Below are 23,652 nucleotides of genomic sequence, written 5' to 3' on the forward strand. Positions count from 1 at the left end.
TCACTGGAAAAATGCATTTCATGGAGGAAGTTTCACATAAAGGTGGACGATCAAGTCGGAAAGTATGGGAAAGTTTGTCCAAGTTTCCAAATGATACTTTACCTGATAACCTTTAACCTGTTTAACATGTGGAGAATTAATGTTGAATGGTATCAAGACAGCCACATTACGTACACATATACCGTAGAGTTTCAGTAATGAGCACATAGATCGGGCTGAACAGGTGAGACCAATTAAAGTACTATCAGGCAGTGATTCAGTGTCAGCCGTCATATGTATTAAATCATGTCTCAGGTCTCATAACATTAAAGTATTCAGAGAAATGAGAGAGAACAAAAAAAAGGTATTGGGACAATGCAACAAAAGGAAGACTTTACAACTCCAAACAGAGGGATTGATATTGTAAGGAGTAGTGGAACAAATGGGGACGTTCACACAGTATTGCTAAAGGAATGGCTTGACAATTTGAGAAATACACTTAATTCCCCTTCTTATAGAAAAACATGTCTGTACAGTTAACATGACCCTATAGCGGGTTGGCCTAGTTTAGCGCTAAGACTTGAAAAAGGGGAACACAGTTAGCTTGGCTCTCACTGAAAGGATCAATATCCAGCTAACTCCACCTCTAAAGGTACACTGTATGTCGTTTAGGAGTTACTTTCAATGGACCTATACAGTTGTGTAGGTATGCAGATGCATTGTAATCTACACATGATATCTTGGTTCGTTTAAGCCCTATAAAAAGCATCATGTAAAGAGGGCAAAATGTGAGTTAAATCCCCTTTAAAATGAACTTCATTAAACTCCAAGAAGTCCCAGAGAGAGGCCAAAAAAATTGGCCAGCAAACAATTCCCATTAACTTTTTATTTCATAGTATTTCATAGTTGTTTTTAAACAGTTGGCAGTTAGCTTAGCTCAGCATAAAGACTTGATACAGCTAGCCTGGCTCTGTCCAAAGATCCAAAACAAAATCTGCCAATAAGCACACTTAAAGCAAAATAAAAAAGGTGTGCCTTGACAGAGGTTAAGCTAAGCTAAGCTAAGCTAATTATCACCTAGCAATGACTTCATATTTATTTTATAAGACTCTTGGCGGGGAAGTGAATTGGGTTCCCACTTATCCTTTGACTGTACATTTTTAATAATAGTAAAATTGGTCATTATGATCAGTGCCATGACAAAAGAAACAACAGTGCATACAGTTATAGCATGCAACTTTATAATACAAAGGCAGGAAATTATCAGTTGAACAAATGGAGATTAAAGTTAAAGTCTATTAGAGTGTGGAGGCAGTGGGGAGGTCAGATGTGAGGGGAAATGACAGAGCAGATGGGCTGATCAGAATTACATCCTCACGTCCTGAGGGAGGCAGTAACCCCAAACAGGCCGGCTGTTGCAACACCCCAAAGAAGAAGAAAGCGGAGGACTTGAGGAAGTCAGAATGGTCAGTCAAAACACATGGAGGCCATCATCTGTGATTCTTTGCACTAGATTAATCTTTGGCTTTCCTTGGCAATACATAGCAAAGTCAACCAATCAGGTAAGATTGATGTTTCTGTCTAAATATGCCATTTAACCAAGGAATATACTGAGTGAGTTTTGTCTTGAAAGTCATGTTTGCCTTGGCTACCCCATATGCTATTTAGTGGCTGGAGGTTGGAGCAGCATTGCATCATGTTTCAGAGAGTAATATCATGATTAACTCCAAGTCATATTTTGCTTCTACTGCAAACATAACTCCCTCAGGCTGGGCTGCTAATACTATTATTTCATAGTGCAGCCTCACATTACCGAACTTAGTAATATTATGAGATGATGCAATATGATGAAAGACCACGGCAGCATGGTCTTTCGATCAGGTATGTCTGAAATATCTGCTAGGATAAACACTTTTGAATGTGTGTGTGCGTGTTCGTCCCACCCCTCCCACTCTGTGACTTGAGTTTCACAGCTGTAGGACCTCATCCCTCAGCGTAAAACACAAAAGCAGAGACTACTACTTTGGCACGTCTTCTGTCTCTCGCTCTTATTATTCTCCATTCCCTTCATCCATCCCACTCCTCTCTTTACGTTTCTCTTTGAGTTGTTGTGTCTGCCTCGCAGCATTCCCTGGCCGTTTCTCCGGTACGAGCTCCTTGTTTTTCTCGGAGCCAGAATCTCCACAGTGCAATGTCCTATTAGTGAAAACGAGACACGGGAGTCAGGCTACAGGAATGCTTCTTTTCCCCAGACAGCCTATCAATTACCGTGATGGAAAGTTATGATGATAGGTTTTACTGCATCTGTAGAATCTTTGAACTATAGAAATCACACACTGTACTTGTCCTGGTCCTCGGTCCAGATCAGAATGTGATCGGTCTTCTGGATTGTGAATAAAACATTGTCTGGTATCGTAGCACAAGATGTTGAACGATTGTAAAAATAACTTCAATTAATTTCAGAGAGGTTAGCTGAGGTTGTCTCTATCAGATGTTTTGTTAGTTCCTTGGACTCCTTCATATTTTTGAGGTTAAAGGGCCACGCCACAGTTTGTCCGCAAAGTCCGAAAATAAATAACCCTGGTGATGTCATCAGGGTTGTCTCAGCTTGAGCTCGAAAAACATTTTGGTTGAAAGCCTGTGTTCCAAACTGTGGGTGTGGAGTTTAAAAGACATGGCACTGCATTTATACACATACGACCTGAGTATGCCAAAAAATACTCCGTCCTCATCCTCATACATAGTACGTCAAATGCAGAATGCCAAAACCAGTGGGCCAGTCACATTTTACAGTATACAAGCCTGACCCATAATCCTCTATGCAGCTAAAGATGTGTCACTGTCATGGTTGGAGTTTGTAGTTATTTCTAGTTTGATGTGGACGGTTCACAACTCATGTGTTATGTTTTACTTGACACTTCCTGTCTTTGTCTTTTTCACACTTCTTGTTCACCTGTGTTTCATTTGTTAATTAGTCTATGATTTAACAAATCAACTGGTAAGTATTTAGTTTTGTTGGATTGCTGATAAGCCTGGTTTTGCCGCCTGCCTTTTTGTTGCCATTTTGTTACATATGAGCAAAAACTTGATGAATATACTGTATACTATACTATGTATAGTATACAGTATACTATACACTACTGCTATACATGACTTTGTTAAAAGATGTTATCAACGACCCAATATTTACTCTCATCCACCATGATTCAGCGTCATACAACGACAACTTGGCTAATCCTGTACCATCATTTCCTCTCTGAGTTGTTGTTCTGACTTGAGGGGGCGTTCACATGAATCTTCCCAGTCAGAAAACTGTTCAATTATTTTGACACCGTTCTTCCAAGCTGTGTTCCAAATAACATTTCTCCAAACGACATTTTTTATTTTTCACTTCAGTTCTCACGCTTCAGACTATGACGTACGTAAGCGTAAGATGGTCAAAGTTCAAGACAGTGTTATGAAGTAGCGTGTACACAGCAATGCGGGGTCTAACAAAAGATGCTGTCCAGTTGTATTATGGGAAGTGTAGGACTAAAGCCTTATGGAGCTTGGCCTATAAAAGCCATGATATCTCAGTGTCTGCAGCAACAATCTTGACCACTTTTTAAAATCTCTCTCGCAATCGCAAAGTGCAAATTACAAGAGTCCCCCTTTCAAACTACTGCTCTGGCTGCTTGGTCACCACCATGTGGTGGTACTACTTGCAAAAGATGGGAGAGTGATAATGGAGAAAGATAGTTGATTGTTGAACCTATTTCCAATGTACTGAGATACTGACGCTTTGGGTTGGTGGTTCAGTCTGAGCCAATATTGTCTACCGTTGCCTTGTTCTCAGCACAACTATCAACCAAACCTTAGCCTCTGTACTTGAAAACCTGGGAATGAGACCAAATAATCAACTATCTATCTCCAGAATTGCTAACCCCACCTTTATCTGATACTGGTGACAAATCAATCATATCCCTTTGTACAGGGATACGTTGATCTTATCAAAATTCGTAGAACAAACAGTGTTGAGTCCGTGGAGATAACCTTGCAGGACTGTATGGTCCTGTACTGGTCTAACTGTGTTTTAGCAGCCCTGACTAGTCTCAACTCTGCAAAGTTTTTACAGGACAAACACATGAAGTAGCAACCATTTTACATGGGGAGTTCTTCAGCAAAGGTAAAACATCACCATCACCATCACCTTTCTGAGATACATACTGGCTGTTTTTGAGTTCTGTTATGCATTTTCGCACTCTTTGAAAAAAAAAGAAACACCCTCAGCAAAGCCATTAACTGAACAAAGAGAGATGTCTAAATAGTTCGGTACAACAGCTGAAGATGATCAGATGATTTACGAAAAGCCTCAGTTCCCGTTGAATTGATTGGTTTTTTCACTAGTTCTGTCTCTCTTGCAAACCCAAGCCAACTCTCTACAAAGTCGATTGTCTCCAACACTCGTATTTTATGTCCACTCTGTAACGAGTTTCATTTATATAATCAGCATCCAGGAATATTTTCTGCAGATGACCTGGCCATCTTCCCAGTATTACAAGTCTCTCTAACATGTGTTGAGTTACTCAGAAAAACTTGTGTGTGAGCGCTGGAGTCTGATCTCCCCGCTGTAAATCATGACTTTGCCATTAGTGATAAGCCCCTTTTTGAAGGGCTGGGGAGCGATAAAGCTGTGAGGTTTGGTGTGTGTGTGTCAGACAGAAAAAAAAAAAAACGCTGAGTGCTGCCAGATACTGCTGATGACATCATAAAGGTTATCTTCCTATCCAACAGATGTGCACGTGTCCTGACTACATGAAAACATATATAGCAAGAATATGACACACATTCTCCCTTTAGCTCCTCACCCTATCACTTGCTGTCTCGTCTCTGATTTGTTGAATCTGCTTTAATCACGACCATTATGTGAACAATAAATCATATAACTACTTGCAATGTGAAAGGGGTCACTTGTTGTGTCAAACCTACAGGACATATAGTTTCCCTCAGCTTTAGATACATTCTTTAGCACCATTCAGCCTGCTGTGGTTTTGTGGTCAGCAACTTTATGGTTTTGGTTAAGTCTTATACTTAACCATTGTAAGCCACCTGCTCAGCATCAAATGGCAGCCAGACAAAGTTAGCAACTAAGCTAGCTATCTAGCTATATCAGGCGGTTCACATGAGACATTGTCTGGACATATTGATGAGATACATTTTTGTCTGTTCAGAAATATTTCCAACCGCACCACTGGATTAAAAACCTTTATGTAAGTAAAAGTGTGTACTTAATAAGGTATCAAAAGTAAAAGTACTCATTCTGCCGATAGAAATGTTCCCTGACAGTTCATCCGAAAATGAAATTCAGTTTCCGGAGCTTCACAGCAAAACAGCATTGCAGCATTCTCTTAAATAACTGAAGGAGATGGGGACTTTAGACACATAAGATGGCTCAGCTTGTCCTTTGTAATGCAAGTCTCCAGTAGCCCTGAGATCCCAGATTGATCTGAAAATAAATTGTTAACAGCCTAAACGCTTGGTCAAGCTTGTGCGCCCACTTCAGGCGTGGTGTGCATTAATGCTTTCAGCTTAGTGGATACAGTAAAGATTTTGTCTTGAAAAGGAGTAAATGAGTCTTTTCAAAATCATTTTGAAGCTTTGGGCATAATTGGAGACTTGTATTACACCAATTAAGCTGTATAGTCCCCATCTACCTGATTGGTTTAGGAGAACGTTGCGACACTGTTTTGTTGTGAAGCTCCAGAAATGTTTTGCAGACTTTACCTGACAATCCATCGGCTCAGGGATGAGTAGATAATGACTGAATTCTCATATTTGGGTGAACTTATCCTTTAACCATATATGATGTTTCCGAATGTGTCATTTTACAGCTGCAGCTGTTTAAGATTGAGCTCACTTTTTTTTTCTTTTTTTTTTGTGTGTGTGTTTTGTTTTGTTTTATCGAGTGTATGAGTGCGTAAGTGTGTCAGGTTTCATGTCATGTATACCAGCATTTAGATAGAAGCTTCAGGGGCTCCTTCTCTCAAGAGAATTCTTGAGTACTTGGGGTATTCAGCTCTATCGGGTGCGGGTGGGTGGGTTAAGGGGTGTGGGGTGGGATAGGTAGGGTGGATGGAAGGGTGGGTTGGGTGGGGTGGTAAGGGTGAGTCTGTATAACTAATTATTATTATGGAAGGAAGCATCGAACGTAAAAACTGTAACTTTTAATTTGATGGAATTTTGATGAAACTCTGATGTCACTCTGATGTACTTCCTGGTACTTAACTATGATGACCCACAGAAAATTAATAAAATAAAATTATTAAAAAAAAAAAAAAAAAAAGATTAAGCTCATTTGAACTTCTTCATATGCTAATTGGGAGTTCAGTCTACAGCAATGCATCGTATTCGATGAAATCCACATATGTTTGCGGTATAGCTTTCCTGTGAGATCCATTTATCTCTAAATTCCTCTCTTTTCATGGGCTTAGGAAAAAGCTCGTTTACAGCTTTGTGAAAATGTGTTTCCGTTAATCCAAGAGGGTTTTTAAAGATTTTATTTATCCCAAGAATGGGGAGAATTTTATGAACACATAAAGGAACACTTAATCCTTTAGTTTATACATATTTTCCAAAACTGTTGAACTATTTTTAAGGTTTCCGGATGCTTATTCACCTCGGTTAACTCAGCCAGCATAGCTGCTCATTTGCAGCATTTTGATCCTCCCAAAAAGTGTTAGTTTATCGGCACAGAACAGCTGGTACTCTCTCTGTCTCTTCACTCTCTGTCTCCCACTCCATCTCCCCCCTCCCCACGGTGCTAGGTGGTTTGCAGAGCAGCAGAGACGGGCTCGTCTGCCTCCCTGCCGCCGCTACATCTGGCCGCGTTGTGTTGAACCTCCCAGCTCGGCCGACAGATAAGCCCCAGTGATGGATACGAGGTGTCACCATCCAAAGCCCTGCCTATCTATTACAGAGCAGAGGCCGTTTCATGTGGTGGCTCTGTTTATGTGCGTGAGCTGGTTTTGTGTGTGTTCTTTGGCAGGGAGGATGGTTCACACATTGGGTCGGTGGGTGTGTGAGGTGAGTGGGTGTTTTGAGGAGCTGTGACTGGAAAGGGAAATTATTAGTGGGAGTAGAGAACCGAAGAGCAGAGATAGAGGAAGATACAGAGGGACAGAGTTGAGGGAGGACAGATGGAGGAGACGGAGCCCAGAGATTAAAAAAAGACAGCATGAGATTTAAAACTGTGAAATGGGTTTAGAAAGCAACAACAACTGTCATTTCCTGGCATGGACATTAATTGTATCACCAAGATACATCAAAGTATCTGACTGCTGTAATTGTAACAGTCATTGATAGTATCTTAACATATATAAGGCTGGGTTTGCTATGCTGTTATGTCCAGGCTATTATTGGAACTGTATGGGTATGATTAATAGGGATACTAATAATGCTCATCAATACCAATACTTATCAATACTCTTGGTGCAAAAAATAAAGGCATTATGTGAAAAGATGTATATTTAAAAAAAATAAAAATAATAAATAACAAGTTAAAAGGGACTATGGTAATTTCCCTACAGTTGAATTAGCAAGTAAGCTAAACTAGCTGGGCTTTTTTTTGCCTAAACCTAACCAAGTACTTTTGCTACCTAAACCCAAACAAGTATTTTTCTTACCTTAACCTAACCAAGTATTCTTGTTACCTTAACTTAAAGAAATATTTTGTTACCTAAACCTAACTATTATGGTTACTTTCACCTAACATAGTATTATTGTTACCTAAACCTCACTAAGTATTTTTGTTACCTTAACCTAACCACAGTGCGACAGAAAACTAAAAAGAAATAGCAAACAATAACAATAAAACAATATTGTATCAAGCTGTCTCTGCCCATGAGCTTCAGTCTTGGGGGAGTTTCCTGTGCTGTCCACTTTCATTTCTGCATCCGTGAAATGTTCTACCGCTGTGAAATAACTCAGAGGGATTTATCAGCGCTGGACAGTTGTCAAGGCCCCTCGAAGCTCATAAACCTCAACATAATAGTAAGCCCTTCCTCCCAAATCCACAAGCCACCAGAAAGATTCAGGACCCCCAATGGAACAATCAAGACCACCATAAAGCTGCTGACCAGTTGGGATGCTACATGTCTGTGATCAAGGAAATGTAGCTGGTTAGAGACCAAGACAGGTTTCAAAATCTTAGAAAGTTTATAATAAAATGTTCTACCTGTGTGCTCAAGCAAGCAGCATTTTTTTTATACCTGCCACCTTTAATGTTGGTGATCTATGAATTGAGGCTTCTTGTTCCACCATTTGTTGCGCTGGATAAGGACAGCCAATGTAAAAGCAGACTCATTATACTCTATAAGAAAGAGACTGAAATGGAAAAATCTGGAGAAGTTGAATGACATTGTGGAAGACGCCTCGCTCGTGGAAAACAATGTTCGTGTGTCGGAGAAGAGAAAGAGAAGCAGATGGGAAGATTTTAAATATGAATGGAAATATTTACTGTTTATCCAGAACAGGGGCAACAATCAATCAACCAATCAATCAATAAATCAATCAAAGCTTTATTGTCATTTAGCTGTACCAGCAAAAGTAGTACAACAAAAATTAGATTAAGTTTGTATTGTTTTCCTGACAATGCACATCAGGATGACAATATACCTGAAGAAACACTGCGAAAAATTGCTTTAACTTTCCAAACTGTGATTCAGTTTAGTCACAATGAAATGGTATCTTTGATGATGTAAAATGGATTGGATCACTCAAAAGTGGGGTACGATGAAAGGCATAAGCTAACATTTGATTCATGCTTAAGCCCCCCCACATTCAAGATGCTGCTGATAATAATCTGTCATACTAATTTTGGGTTTTTTTTCGTCTGGTTTTTAGTCACTGCTTCTCCAACACTAGTCAGACCAGGTCCGGTCAGATCCAATATCTGGTCCAGTCAGGTCAGGTAGGGTCCTGTCGATGCCGTTGCTCTCTCTTTATTTGGTTTTGGTTTTGGTCAGCCAGTTTTTAGATGAGGTGTTGTTCCCCTCAGGTCTTTTTGAGTTGGGTCTGATTATCCTCCTGGTTATTTTTTTTATTTTTTATTTTAAAAGGGATCCAAAAGCTCTGTTTGTTCTTCACCTTTTTGTGCTGTGAAGCAGACATTTCCCTGTGCATACCCAGGCAGTGTGAAATTTAACTGAGTACACCTACAAATGAACAAGTAGGCTACTCTATTTAAACATAATTTTGAGGTAGTTTTATGTTACATGAGTATTTACATTTCATTTTACTCCATACATTTTTTTCACTCTGTTTCAGAGGGAAATATAACCCAACTACATTTACCTGATTTAGTCTAGTTTTTAAATGCAAAACATATGATGCAGGACTTCACTATCAAACTAACTAGCAGTGTATAAAACAGTGGCAGAGGCAGACCACACTAAATCAGGCTAATGTACTGCAGCTATGCCCTATTTTGCAAGTCATTTTGAGATGACAGAATATCTTAAAAGTTGTACATGACTTGGGAAAAACATGTTAGTATCCCAGGAAGAAAAGTCATTGTTTAGGTCCCTCATCCTATTTTGTATCTACAATGTAATTTGTAGCTGGTTTGTTTTACTCCTTCCACCTAAAAAGAAACAAATATTGTGTTATGCTGCTATTTTTAAGTTACATATAGTCCCAGTAACTGCCCCCCCACTCCACCATTGGTATGGAGTACCCAAAATTGGCTATAAATGGACACTTTTCAACATCCGATAATAATATCCAGTAAAACAACTTATCATTAATAACATGACACTCTGATGGGAGTGTTTCTGCTATTGGAAACTTTTGCTGACTCCTTTACTGCAGTAAAGGATCCTAATACCCTTAAGACTGCTCATTTGTTATCAGCATTGGACAGCAAACATATTAAATCCTGAAAATGTTAACCTATAAGGCTTCACCAAGCGATTCCAGCTCTCCACTTGCAGCGGTTCCCTTCACAGATGCGTGTTTCCACGGGAGACCCTGTGCTGCGACCTCCGACTGTGTTAGAGCGCAGTAAAATCTTCCACACTGGCTTTTCCACGTTGATGTACAGTTTCCGCTGCGATCACGAGTGGCTTTTTGGGAGGGCCAGGAGGTCTGTAAAGAGAGGTCAGTTACTACACACACACACACACACACACACACACACACACACACACACACACACACACACACACACACACACAGAGGCCAGAAAGGAAGGAAATACGGAGGGTACACAACGGCAAAAGAGGTGTGTATGTTTTATTACATGTGTGTGTGCGTTCATACATGTAGTTGTATGCTGGCATATATTTTGCCAACAGTATGTCAGAGTTATGCAGTAAAAAGCAGCCCTGGAGCACCATAAAGCCAAAACCCTTTGCATATTGTTGCCCTTCAGCGAAATGAGTAAAAAAAAGACCAAAAAAAACAATGTAGCGCTCCATTGTTTTTAATAATGAGTGGATTTTTTTAGACGCAGGCTCACGTTGTGTTTTTTATTCTCCCATGTAGCTGGACGGCAGCAGAAATGCAATTAAAGTCATTGTTTCATTAGTAGGGCACGCTGCCTGTGAGCCGGATTTAAGAACACCACAACACAGCTACAGTGCCTCGTCGAGCGCACTCAGCTTTTTGCACGATACATTTTCACACACACACAAACACCCTACACACACATATGCACACACATAATTAGGACCTAAAGCCCCAGCAATTATTACCCAATCAAAGTTTCCTTCGTGCTTGTTGACAATCTTTCCCACATACATTTTTTCTCTACATTATCTCTTTATTCCTGCATGCTTCCTCCATTTTCCAGAGTTATTAGTCGGCATATCCTCTCGCTTTCTTTCTCTTTCACCCATCCATCTGTTTTTCTCTCCCTCCTCTCCGCATCTCTATCGCAGGCTCTCGGTCTCTAACCCTCGTTCTGTCTTTGTGCGGCGTTTTTGCATCTGAAAAGACCACCCATGGGTTCAGGAGGGGGCAGATTCTCGGAGAGGAATTGGTTTAGAATATTAATTGTTTTTTTTTTCTTTCTTTCTTTTTTTTCTGTTTTTTTTCCTGGGAAAACTGCCCACATCAACGTCGCCTGCCATTCTCATTTAGGTCCCTGTTACGCACTGACAAACTGCAGCGCGAGGATGGCAGCGAGATATTCGGTTGGAATCAAGCTAGCTAGCGTTAGCAGTAGCCTCTGTAACTGTAGTTTTACCTTTCTTTGATGTTTCCTTCTAAAAATGTCAACATACTGATAGTTTTCGATATATCATCAAGAAGACGAGAAACAATTTGCTCGTTAGCAACTACTAGCTTCTTAGCCTGTGAAATTCTCCCATGTCATTCCAAATTGACTTTTTTAAATTTTTTTGGATATGAGCTCATCGAAATCTCTTTCCAGAAGTTCAATCTTCTGCTGTTTCGCCTTCACCCAGTGCCACACCTTCTTATTACATCTATGGTGACCTCAGAGATCGATGAGATAAACAATTCTCCCCGACCCTCCCAGAGTTTTACCAGCGTCCTGTCACGCTCCGTCTTTCAAAACCTCACACTGCTCCAACAATGGAGCGGCCCTTAATTGTCACCCGTATCGAGCGTATGAGCGGACGACCCGCCTGGAGGGGTATCGGATGGTAATCAGCACGGCAGTCTACAGTTAGTGCTGTCACTCAGAGGCTCTGACGTCACTCCGGCATGCCTGCATGATTAGTTCTGGTTCAAATCCAGCTGACCCGCATTGTCACCCGCGATCAGCGTCCCGCGAATGCCTGTAATGGGACGAACATTGTTCATTTAGAGGTTGCAGTGTTGTAAATGAGCGGTATGTGTTGTGACGCGGGGGAAGGGGTCAGAGGTCGAGGCTGAAGTCCCGTCTGGAATCTTAAATGTAGGCATTTTTTGGCATGATTACGGAGTGATAGAAGACCACATGATGAAAACAGAAATGTCTAGGTCTCTATGGTTTTTAAAATAACCTCCTGTGTGGGATTTATCCTTTATTCTCTTTGTGTTCACCGCGCCACTAACTTAAAACACTAACCCCTTGATCAAAAGCATGCCAGCTCTTTCTCCAAAGTCTTTGGTTTTGGTTAATCATTTAAAAGCCAAGCATGTTATGTTTGACAGACTTTTCTATATTTAACCAAGGCAGACTTTCCCTAACCTGCCCAAGCAGTTCGACCTGTCTAAATATAACACTAAACTTAGTAACTTGGCAAACTTGGCCTACTCGAGGTGGAAATAATTTCCTCTCCATGTGTTTGCTGTTGTGAAGTATGAGTATATAAATGTAACCGGAGTTGGGGGAAAAAAAGAACTACAAAATACTTTCTTGCTGTACTTGAGTAGATTTTTCAGGTATCTGTACTTTACTTATCTGCTCATTCTACTTTTCTAAAGAGTCTTGCTACTTTAGTTTTAATGCATCAGCGATATTTATCACTTTCCCAACATCACAAGAGAGATTTCAGTTCTCATCACACACAGCAGACATAGTGTTTTTCATAAATGTTTTTTCTGCGCTTGGGACACTTTCCAACCCAAAACCCAAATCAGTATTTGATGTCCTTGGAAAGAGACTCCACAATCAGCTATCTTTGTGGTGTGTTTGGACAGATCCTACTGATTCTACCTTTAGTCATTTTGTCCATTTAGGCCCTCGTGCTAGGTGCTCCTCCAACATTCCTCAACCAGAGTCAAACGTTTTTTCCTCTCTACCTCTAGTTACTCCTGTGTCCCTCATGAGGCAAACAACCAATGTTCCAATGAAGACGCAGGGCCATATCTCTACCGGGTAGATGATGGTTTGCCGGATGGCTTCTTCTGAGATCGGAGTGCTTCAGCCTTTTCCTATTTGCTGCCGCCTCTGTGCCTTCCTCCCACGGGACCGTTAGCTCTATGAGGAGCTCAGTCTTCACATCACTATGTCCAGGCGAAGGCTTCTAAAGAAATTTTTTCCCATTTGGGAGGACTGATCATTGAGGAAAAAATGGGCTTTTTTTCTCATTTCTTTTTCGTTTTGTGACTCCTTGTCTCCTCTGTCCTCAAGCCTGTGACCCAGAAATTGATTTCAGCAATCTTGAAGAATGTTTCGATTCCTAGAAGGCTTGTCGACGGAGCAGCTTCACATTCCCATTTTTGGCACCTGTGACCGAAAGAGGTGTGGCACACAGCTGGAGCATACAAACCACGGTGAGACTCTTCTCACAATTCCCTTTTTTCGTATTTAAGATGATCAGCTGTGCTCTCAGACATGATGACTTCTACCGTAATGCCACGTTGTAAATTGAATTTAAAGTGAATCTGACACAGATCATAAAATACAGTGGTGGACTATAACAAGACAATAGTCGGCAGTAAAATAAGACAGAGATGCAGCTGTGCCACACGTCATATTTAATTGGCGTTGCTTTAAGACGACGGTTCCGATGCACGGATGTCTCACGTTGTTAAATGTCTGTTGACTTGGCTCGTCTCTCCTCGTGTCTCTTCCTTCCCCCCTAAGCTTACATCTCAGGCGGGAGAGGCTAAGATGCGAAGAGAGGTGGCGAGGAAAGGAATTGAGGATGTACAGAGAAGTGGGAGGAGGGGAATGATTAGACATAGTGTGGGTGTGAACAGACTGTGCTTGTACTTTTGTTGTACCTGTTGGAGCGGAAGAAGATGTATTAAACCTCACTGGTCCGTGTGGATCACGTAACCCTTCTGGAGTATCTCTCCTACCAACAATCGTGCAAACGCCCGTTTTGGTGTGCAGCCCCTCACATGTCATCTCTACTCATCAGGACTCACTTGACCCTCCGAGCAGAACCCGAATCAGTAAAATGTGGCCTTTTGCATGTCACTCTTCTGGTTTCGATCGCGTCGAACCGACTGCGATCGCAGTTTATTTGGCCGAGATGCTGCTCATGCCTCTGGTGTGACGTGACTCGTCTGCTTGGCTGTCCGCTGTGGAAAACATCCATATGAAACATGTCATCTGCCCCGTGCTTGTTACTACCATTTCCCCTGTCATGCGAGCGAGCGCTGCACAGACTGATGGCCTTTTCAGATGGGACGATGTGCTACTTGCTCCTGACCACAGGCGGCCTACACTCCGCCTTTTGATATCCCGCCATCTGCCTTTCCCTCTCTTGTTTACTCTGTTATCCCACCTCCTTCTCCCTCTTACATTCCTCCGGTATCCCAGGACGGAGCACTCTTTGAAAGCGGCACAGGTGGAGGTTCTCAATGAGAAGAAAAACCACCTCATCTGCCCGAATTAAATATCTCTTGCCTAGTATGGTCACACTGTGATGTCTCTTCAGGGGAGAATCAAGACTACAGTTAGTAGGAAACAATCTCTTTTTGGGTAAACACGTGAATCCTGGTCATGCTGTAAGATACGCCTCAGATACATCTGCCAATGATTTGTTTTCTGTATGTTCTGTACAAACCCTGGTTTGCCGTCATCATTTTGGAACTGAAATACCTTCCAATGATGGGTGTAATATGATCTATTCACATCTAGTTTCCTTTCATCTGCCCTTTATCTAGTTTTAAAGTGGAAAAAGTTGTATTATTGTAAATTTTCTGACAGAATTGCATCTGTGTTCCAGGTACTGTTCTGCGTCTGTTTTTATGTGTACGAATTCTGAGATTGAAAGCCATAGAGGAGCTCTGATTTTTCGCTCTTTACCAGTCTTCTGCCTTTTTCTGGGGGGGGGGCTGATGGAACATCACCTTTCTATTCAAAAGAACAAAACAAAACAACAACTCTGATGCTTTAAAATATATCAGATACCACGTTAACCAACCCCATCACCAGAAGACTTTTCTTAGCATCAACTTTTGATTGTGCTTATTCTCCGGTTAGGTTTTGGCACAATAACCATTCGGTTAGTTCGAGGAACATGTTTTAGACTACGGCTGGAGACGTCCAAACTTTCAGTCAAAAATGTCAGGTTTTTTGTGGCCACAAAAGCGGTGTCATGTTTACAGTGTTCTGTTGTCCATCGTCAAAAACACCCAGTGGGGTTCACACTGCGGTCGCTGGCTTGCCGCCATCTCCTCCGCCCCCCCGACGCGAAAGTCAGGTCGTGACACTGAATGTGTTATGACAGGTTCTGTTGAAATGACAATACTGTGCGTAGCCTGTGATATACAAATATGAAAGTATCAGTAGTTTGCAGACATGTTGAGGTGTGAGATTTTATCCTGTCAAGTTTTTATGTGCAGAATTTGAAACTACAGTAATTGATTGTTGCAGAGGCGCTCCATATCTCTCTGTTTATCAGTGTTATTCCTTTTATTCAGGGCAGCTGGCGCAACTTCTTCCTCTTCAAACACGAAACAAAAGAAATAAATCCATCCCCGGCAGCATTAGGGATACTGATTTGGACTCAATATCCATGGCAACAGCTGAAGCTTTGAAGCGTTGGGTTCAGCTCCAGTTGCATTGTAGTTAAGCCAGACTACACACACGCACACACACTAACACACACACAGTGACAACAAAACAGCTGGTCACAGGAGTTTTCTTTCTCTTTGTGATGACTAAAGGTTACCGACTGTGTGCAATCGTGTCATCTGATTTCTGTCACATGTGGCACGTGTGCTTCCCAGAGACACATGGATACGTGTTTCCGTGTTCTTGCAGCCGGTGTGCTGTATAAGGTTTCTGCATCGCTGGTGGCATTTACGTGCACGTGACGAGAGCCTGTAGGCAGATCCATCATCCAAATGTAAAACCCTATCAGTGACAGAAACCTCTGTAGCCCTCAGCCGACTGCTTACCAAACCTGTGGCTGCGATAACTGAAATCCTTTTTTTTTTTTTTTGTCCAAATGGCTCCTCATGGGGATTCAGCTGTAGTGCTGCAGCCCATCAGCAGTCATGCGGTGCAAAGTGAGTCTTGGCTGCATCCGCGTCTCCGTCTCGGATTCAAAAGCCGCCTCCAATGAGCATGAAAACATTGTGTCGCCTAACACATAATCCACATCACAGAGAAATGGTGTTCGGTCCCCCGGCAGCGTGACATCACTCAGTGTTTCCCCTCCTTGACCTTTGTCAGATGCCAGCGGCGAGGACCCGAGGGGAGGGCTGCCGGCGGTGCCCACTCAGATACTCAATATCTAATATTTCCCCCAACTAACGAGAAACAACTGTAAAAAACACGCGGAGGGGTTTGTTGTCGTTGCTGTTTCCTTGTTAATCCGTTGTGATGGTCGTAGTTGCGCAACAGACGCTCTGCTTGACGGAGCACCAAGAACTCATTCACAGTTCCATAACTGAGACATCGTACAATCATCAGAGGTTTTCCCGTCACTCCCCGAATGTTGGGCAACACTGCTGTCATTTTCGTGTAAGATTCAAGGTCTCTAGGTCTTTATAAGAGGTCCAACTTTTCTGGGACTTCACATCAAACGTAAGAATATTATACCCGCTCTGTTTTCAAATGACGTCCGTTTTATTTCACAGCCAAAAATCACATATTCGTCTCCGCGGAATTTTTTCAAATCTGAATAAGACGTGACACCCTCTGCACTTATGTCCTTTAGCACCTGTCGGAAACGGTCATACAGGGCATTAAAAACTTGTGCTGGAATTTATTTTTTTCATTAGGGACAGTTACAGTTACCGCTCAACCAATGAAACTGCATTTTAAGTCCGATGTCGTGTCAAACATCTGCAAGAGACGGAGCGCTCATACAAACATGTACTGCTCAACAGGAAAACGCATGCTGACGACAAAACACAAACAGAAATGCACAAAAAGGGACATCCCGGGTGCCTCATGTTAGAGACACATCCCATATTGCCACCACACACCTGGTCATATTTCAGTTGGAAGAGCTTGCTGCACATCATGCACCACTCTCTCCCTGCGTTTCCTATCCGTCTGTGTTTTCAAATAACAGCAACATTGAGAAATTGTCGAACTTCCTCTAGGAAACTGTCAAAATTGATCCCATTTTGAGCTCTGTGGGTAGTGCTGATCCTGAAAACATGACAAAGATGTCTGTTTTACTTAAAGGGCATCTGACTCTTGCTGACAGAACTCCGAGAGCCTTCACTGTGACACAATTAATGTGCCGATTACTTTTTTGATTAATTGCAATGTTCTGTAATTGAATGGTGGAAAACATTCATAAATCTTCTGCATGGGAAAACAAAACACAAGTCCTGTTTTCATGGCACTCTTCTCTGAACCCCTCACGCTGAGGAAAACACAGGAAGTCCTGTCGGTTGGTGCTTCAGCTTCACATGCTGCTCAGCAGATTGAATTTTATTCTGAGGGTCGAAAAACAAACTTGTTTTCCGTCTTCGCCAAAGGAGGTTATGGTATGTTTTCCGCCCCTGCACAATTTCTCTGTAGGTAGGTTGGTGAGGACGTTTTAACTCGGGGATTAATTTCTCAGGGAACGACTCAAGGAGCTTCAATCAGAAGTCAGGTGTACTTGGGTGGCTGGTGCCTATAAGTGACTCTGGATCTGGTGTGTTAAAATTAATGCAGTCATGGGTGGTTAAACATAGCTATCAAGTTTGATATTGGATAAGGTTTGATTAGAGGAGACTGTTGGGCCTTGGCGAAGGTATGCGCTCTATTGAGTGCCAATCTCTTTTTACTGCGTAACTGAGCACCTTGGGAGCCTTGTTATGTAGGTATTTATAAGTTTGGTATCAGCAACTTTAGGGATTTATATAGATATATAGATTATGGTCATCATCAATGTATATTTTGTGATTAATAATTGATTTTGTTAAACAGTACAGTGCAAAATAACCCAAACCCCAAGGTCATGCCTTAACATTTCATGTTTTATCACATCACATAGACGTGATTTTCCATTTTTGCTTGATAGCTGACTTCAAATATTTATCGTCAGAATAGATACAAATTAATTATCTTATCAATTAATGAACTGAATAATCAGTTTAACATTTAACAATGCATGTATAAGACTTGGCCACCTTGCAAGTTCATCCTCCAAAGAAGCAGGGGGCAGCATGTCAACAGAGTGGCGGCTAGCTCAGTTAGCCGTGCAGCTAGGGGTCTGAATTGGGAGGAGAGGGGTAGTTTTGAACAAATAAAACACAACCACGAAACTTTTATTTCTTCACACTCTCTTGATCATTTTGATCATTTGTTTTATGATGTTTTTACAGGGGCAGTTAATAAGAATTGACCACCTGTTGACTTCATGCTCAAAACAAACAGGGGGGCAGCATGTTGCTAGTAGGTATTTAGCTCAGTTAGCGAGTGCAGCCAGCAGTCCAAACTGGGGAGCTGTGTGAACGTTGTCTTCAACACTTCCAGCGCAGGACCTTTACACAAGGACGGCTCGCAGTTAGCATGCTAACTTCAGTACATTTCCTTCTCAGATAAAGTGATGCAGTCCTTGCGGTGATGCACTTCTAAGCAGCAGGCAGCAGACCTCTGACACACTCAAACAGAACGGAATGAATAAAAAGTGAAAGCCACAGAGCTGATATTTATTGATCGCCTGTTGCACTGCGTTGCATCAGACTGTGTTTTGCATGGAACTCCATCCATGTCCACCCACGCTGGGTTTACATTCCAAATGTGGTTTCGATACTAATAAAAATGGCCCTAATCTGAGTGTTCAGCTCCGTCTTCGTGCGGTCTGGGCGACTACTGCGGGTTTTAACATCCCGCCCTGGGCTAATACATGAAAGGATCCTGACGAAGAGTTATTACTGGGAATCGTTCATATGCACCGAGAGCTCAAAGTGCATGTTGCATTCATTTTTTTTTTTCAGCGTGTAGCTTGTTTGCGTGAATCTCTTCCTCCCCCACCAGGTTTTTTTTAAACGAAGCAGGACCTGCTCAGCCCGGCTTTCACTCTCCCCCAAGTGTCTTCTACTGACATAAATTCTGCCTCTTTTCAGTAGTTTTACAGCACTTGCTATATCCCCCCTCCAGGTCCCCCAGAGCCTCGACCCCCTGCTGCTACCAGCTGACGGGGAGAGAGAGGGAGGAAGAAAATAAAAAGCAGGGGGAGAAAAAAACAGGGCTTCTGGGAAAACAAACACTGGTCCTGCTTCTTGGCGCTCGGTCCCTTAACCCTTTCGCCGACTCTGGCTGTTGGAAAACAGCACGGATCTGCTGGAAGGTGCTTCAGTGGTCACATGTGTCGTTGCATAACAGAATGTTTCAACCCAGAGATGAGTCATTTTTGTTTGTTTTGTTTTTTTAATAGCGTTTTCTTTTTTTATTGCAAATACATATACAAAAGGTTCTTTAAAGACAGTACAAATACATGGCGAGATCACAGAAGAAGAAGAAAAAAAAAAGACTTCTTTGATATGGAGAGGAAGAAAAGGAAATGGGAGCTTGCAGAGCAGAAAGGATGGACGGTCCCTCTGGTGATGGCACAAACGAAAAAGGAAAAAAAAAAAAAAAGCCAGAACAGAATAACTGAGATAACATTTTCCAGTTCTTTCAGCCGTAGTTTAAAGTCCCAACTCAAAAGAAAAAAAAAATTCACAAATAACAAATAAACCGTACACATTTCGTTAGATATCCCCTCCCTCCCCCGCCGCTCAGAAAAAAAAGGCAAATACATATTTAAAATAGACATTTACAGAAGATAAATAACCCCCCCCCTAAAAAAGAAAAGACGATTACAGCGTGTACCATTTTATCTACGTAACCCCCTGGGCTGAAAATGTAACCAAAAAAGGGGGGGGGAATTATATGCCGTCTACATTGCAAGGAGGACAATTCATTAGCTATAAGAATAGTATGCAAAAAAATAATTACTTTGAAATAAAATTAAAGCTAATAAATAAATAAAGTTTTAAAACTGGATTCGAGGGGTTGAGGGGAGCGATTCTGGACACCAGCAGGGTGGGAGACTGCAGGCAGGAGGGCGGGAAGGGGGGGGGGGGGGCACCCGAGGGGGTCAAAGGTGACTTCCTGTGGCTGTCAAACACACGCTGTCGGACGGTAAGTGTAATCTCAGCTGCGGCAAATGGCGCGCGCAAACGCACACACACACGCGTACAAAAGGTCGGATTAAGAAATGTAAAAAAAGATCCAAGGCACGGATTGGTGGAACGGGCTGCAGTCTCCCCCCGAACAACGGCAAGACAGCGCAGCATTGTGAAAAAAAAAAACAAAGTCTCTCCTCTCCCTTCTGTGTGTTGCCCAACAGCGTCTTCCGACGATTGTGACACACAACTCGAAGGGGAAAGAATAATAAATCGACAGCTCAAATACAAACCATACTCGGTGGATGGCACGAGGAGAAGAAGCGAAGACAGACAGGTGTGAAAATCGTCAGGGGCGACCAGAAACTGCACTACCGTGAGTGGTCAGTGGCTGAACGGTTCCAAATATAAAGCTTTTTTGTTTTTGTTTTTTTTTTTCGTATCTACAGGTACAAATAATTACCCAGACCCTCCCCTCCCCTCCCCCCACGGGTTACAAACTGCCAGCGTATGAATGGAGAAACAAAACAAAAGGAAAAACAAAACATACACAGTACCTACTGAAATATCAACAATCGATAAGTCCTCACAGAGGATTTTTCCTAAGTCTTCTCATCTCTCTAAAAAATATATATAGTTTTTCTATCAGGATACAATAGCAAGGCACGATGTGAGCCAATCACAAGTCCAGCTCTCCTCTTCGCCCGATTCAAGTGTCTGAGTCAGGGAGCAGCCCCGGAGGGACGAGCTCTCCCTGGGGTAAAGTGTTTTGGAATGTGTGTGTGTCTGTGTGTGTTGCTGTACATGTCATTGTTCGCATTTGTGTGTGTGTGTGTGTGGAGCTCAGGGTCTGGTGAGCTGGGTGTAAACCGGCGCCTGCTCCCAGTGCTGCGGGCTGCTCTGTGGGATGGAGGGAACCCCCGTGTTGTCAGCGATGGGCGTGTACATGGGCCTCTGGCTGGGGCTGCTCATGTAGCTGAAAGTCGAGTACAGCCCTGAGCCCTGCCCCGCCCCCGCGTGGCTGTAGTAGGAGGCGGCGGCGGCTGCAGAGGCGGCGGTGCCCCCCTGGTGGTCGGAGTAGTCGTACTGCTGCGCCCTGGAGATGGCCGGGTAGGAGGAAGAGGGGCTGTAGTGCTGCAGGTTGAAGGGGCTGTAGGTGACGTGCTGCGGGGAGCCCTGCTGCTCGCTGTAGTGGCTCGGGCTCAGCTGCTCCGTCTTGATCTGGGTCCTGTGCTGGGACGAGGCCGCCTCTGAGGCGCCGCCGCCGCTGCCCAGGGTGGTGAGGGTGTGCTGCTGCTGCTGCTGTCCCTGCTGGTTTTGGCTCTTGGCCATCCAGGCTGCGACACCCCCGGCCTGCGGGCTGACAGGAGCGCCACTGCTGATGGTGTAGGTGCCGGTGTAGCTGACCGGGGTGGTGTTGCCAGGGCCGCTCGCAGAGCCAGGGTGGCCGTTGGGGGGGAGGTACTGGTCGAACTCGTTGACGTCGAAGGTCTCGATGTGGGAGATGACATCGCTGCTGAGCTCGCCGATGTCCACGTCGCGGAAGTCGATGTTGAGCTGGCGCCCAACAGGGCCATCGGTGAGAGAGCGGAGGCCTCCCTCGCGCTTAAGGTCCATCTTGCCTGAGCTGACATCAGTCTTTGGGGTGGTGGGAGGGGTGGGGGGCCCCTGGGAGCCTGGAAGAAGAAAAATGAATGATGAGATTTTTAGATTCTACGTGCATTTACTGTTCAAACTGGTGCTTTTTAAAGCTTTTTAAACAAACTAACAGGAATGTAACACATAAAACTTGAGATTTAACTTTAGATTTTTGAATGATCTGCAGAGAGAACAAGAGGCATTCGAACAAACACTGATAACTGTGCACCAGCTTCTGTCGGGACTCTTTCTGCTCACCTGAGTGCTCACCCGGAGAGTGCACCTCTCCCATGCTGGAGGCCGGGGAGTCCGCCTGCTGGAGAGCTTTGAAGATGGCGTTGGGGGAAATGTGCGTCTGCTCGCTGCCGTCCTCCGACTCGCCCTGCCCGTTCTTCACCGACTTTCTCCGCCGGGGCTGGTATTTGTAGTCCGGGTGATCCTTCTTGTGCTGCACCCGGAGCCGCTCAGCCTCCTCCACGAACGGCCGCTTCTCGCCCTCGTTGAGAAGTCTGTGCGTAAAAAACAAAACAAAAAGACCATTAATGCACTGTGATTTTCAACGGTGCGCTTTATTCCAGTACAATTACGATGCGCACAGTTAGTCACGCGGCTGATTCAGTCCGCAGAGAAGACACAGTGCAAATGCACAATTGAAATAGATTAATACATTAATCAAACAGTCTCTCTCACCGGATTCTAAATAGGCGCGTAAAAGCTAAAAAAAAAATCAGAGCCTCCACTCACCTCCACAGTTTCCCCAGAGTCTTGCTGAGCTCCGCGTTGTGCAGGTGTGGGTACTGATCCGCCAGCTTCCTCCGCGCAGCCTGAGCCCACACCATGAAGGCATTCATCGGTCTCTTTACGTGAGGCTTGTTCTTAGAGGATCCGTTAACGCGCACCGGCATAGGCACCAGGGTCCAGTCGTAGCCCTTGAGCACCTGGGACACGGCGTCGCGGATGCAAGCGGGGAACTTATCTTCCTCGTCCTTCTTGAAGTCTCCGTCCGCCCGCAGCAGCCCGTTCTCCGACGGCCGGGTGTTCTCGGTGTCGGAGCCCGAGCCGGACGGGCACGGAGAGCCCGCGGAGTCCTCGGACATGCTCGGGCTCGGGGCGTCAGAGAGACACTTGTCTTGTTCCTCCGTCATCTTCAGGTAAGGGTCGAGGAGATTCATACGCGAAACTGTCCGGTGCCAAATTACGCGTGAAAACGGGGTGAGTTACTTCTGCCTTCTCGCGAGAGGAAAAGCCTGTAAGTGGACTTTACCTTGCCAGGATGATCTAAGTCTTTACGCTGAGAGAAATGCACAGAAAAAAATTGCAGCTGATTCTCCTTTGCTCCCGTGCGTAAAACCGATGTTGGAGTGTCTTTACGCATGAGCTTGTGACAGAGTCCGAGGATGAGTGTGGGGGTTTTTTTGTCTTTTTTTTTCTGCAGGACGATCCGCGCGTGAAAGGGCAAAAAAAATGTATATATACCAAATAAAAAAAGACAAGCCAGCTGGTGAGAGTTGTACTTTCAACTCTGTAAGGGTGAAACGGTAAAGTGCTCCTTTTTCTGGTTCTCCAAGTACAATCCTCAGGACGCGTGAGTGCTTTGAACTGCAAACCTTCTGCACGCGGGCTTTATAAGCGCGTTACCAGGAAAGCCCGGAGCTGATTGGACGGCAGCACGTGACGCCAAAGTGTAGGAATTTGATCCCATTCCCCCCCCCCTCTCTCAGAAAACACACACACACAGTCACTTTCTCTTGAACATACACACACACACACACACTGGCCGCCAGCCTGTATATATGTAGTTTCATTCTACATATATTAACTGCATGGGGAATAAAGCATTTAATCAGACATAGGGGATATTTATTTATAAAGTGTGAACAGCGACAAGTTGTGTTTTTACTGTGAAAGAAAAAAAAAATGAATGAAAAATGTTTTTTTTGGCGATAAATGTGGCAATTAAAAGATAAAAAAATATCAACACAACTATGCAATTCGTGGCATTTAGCATCCGAAACAGCTCTCGTGACTTTGAATTCCACTTTTAAAAAGCATTTCCATGTGTTTCTGAGTGTCTCTCTCCACTCTGGG

At 43.5% G+C, this 23,652-nt stretch overlaps 1 protein-coding gene and 1 long non-coding RNA gene across 2 annotated transcripts in view; one reads left to right on the plus strand and one right to left on the minus strand.

The window, feature by feature from the left end:
- Positions 1-1,454: 1,454 nt before the first annotated feature.
- The window catches only part of LOC115571740 (uncharacterized), a 52,766-nt gene continuing 30,568 nt past the window's right edge, over positions 1,455-23,652 (plus strand). Inside the window, exon 1 of the long non-coding RNA XR_003981975.1 lies at positions 1,455-1,541. This is a non-coding gene — a long non-coding RNA (uncharacterized LOC115571740). The remainder of the gene's footprint in view (positions 1,542-23,652) is intronic.
- On the minus strand, positions 19,383-23,169 carry LOC115571739 (transcription factor Sox-9-A-like). Its single transcript, XM_030401301.1, has 3 exons — positions 22,309-23,169; positions 21,823-22,073; positions 19,383-21,602 (listed from the first exon to the last, which is right to left on the minus strand). The coding sequence occupies exons 1-3, from the start codon at positions 22,734-22,736 to the stop codon at positions 20,770-20,772; spliced, it is 1,512 nt and encodes a 503-aa protein (XP_030257161.1). The 5' UTR covers positions 22,737-23,169; the 3' UTR covers positions 19,383-20,769.

Source organism: Sparus aurata, chromosome 20 (genome assembly GCF_900880675.1).
Source record: "Sparus aurata chromosome 20, fSpaAur1.1, whole genome shotgun sequence".
Classification (NCBI taxonomy): domain Eukaryota; kingdom Metazoa; phylum Chordata; class Actinopteri; order Spariformes; family Sparidae; genus Sparus; species Sparus aurata.

Excerpts from the sequence above, each read along its gene's own strand:
- LOC115571739 (XM_030401301.1), bottom strand. The coding sequence starts at position 22,736 with ATGAATCTCCTCGACCCTTACCTGAAGATGACGGAGGAACAAGACAAG. Across the intron at positions 22,074-22,308 it reads ACTCTGGGGAAACTGTGGAG|ACTTCTCAACGAGGGCGAGA; the intron begins GTGAGTGGAGGC and ends TTTTACGCACAG. Across the intron at positions 21,603-21,822 it reads CTCTCCGGGTGAGCACTCAG|GCTCCCAGGGGCCCCCCACC; the intron begins GTGAGCAGAAAG and ends TTCTTCTTCCAG.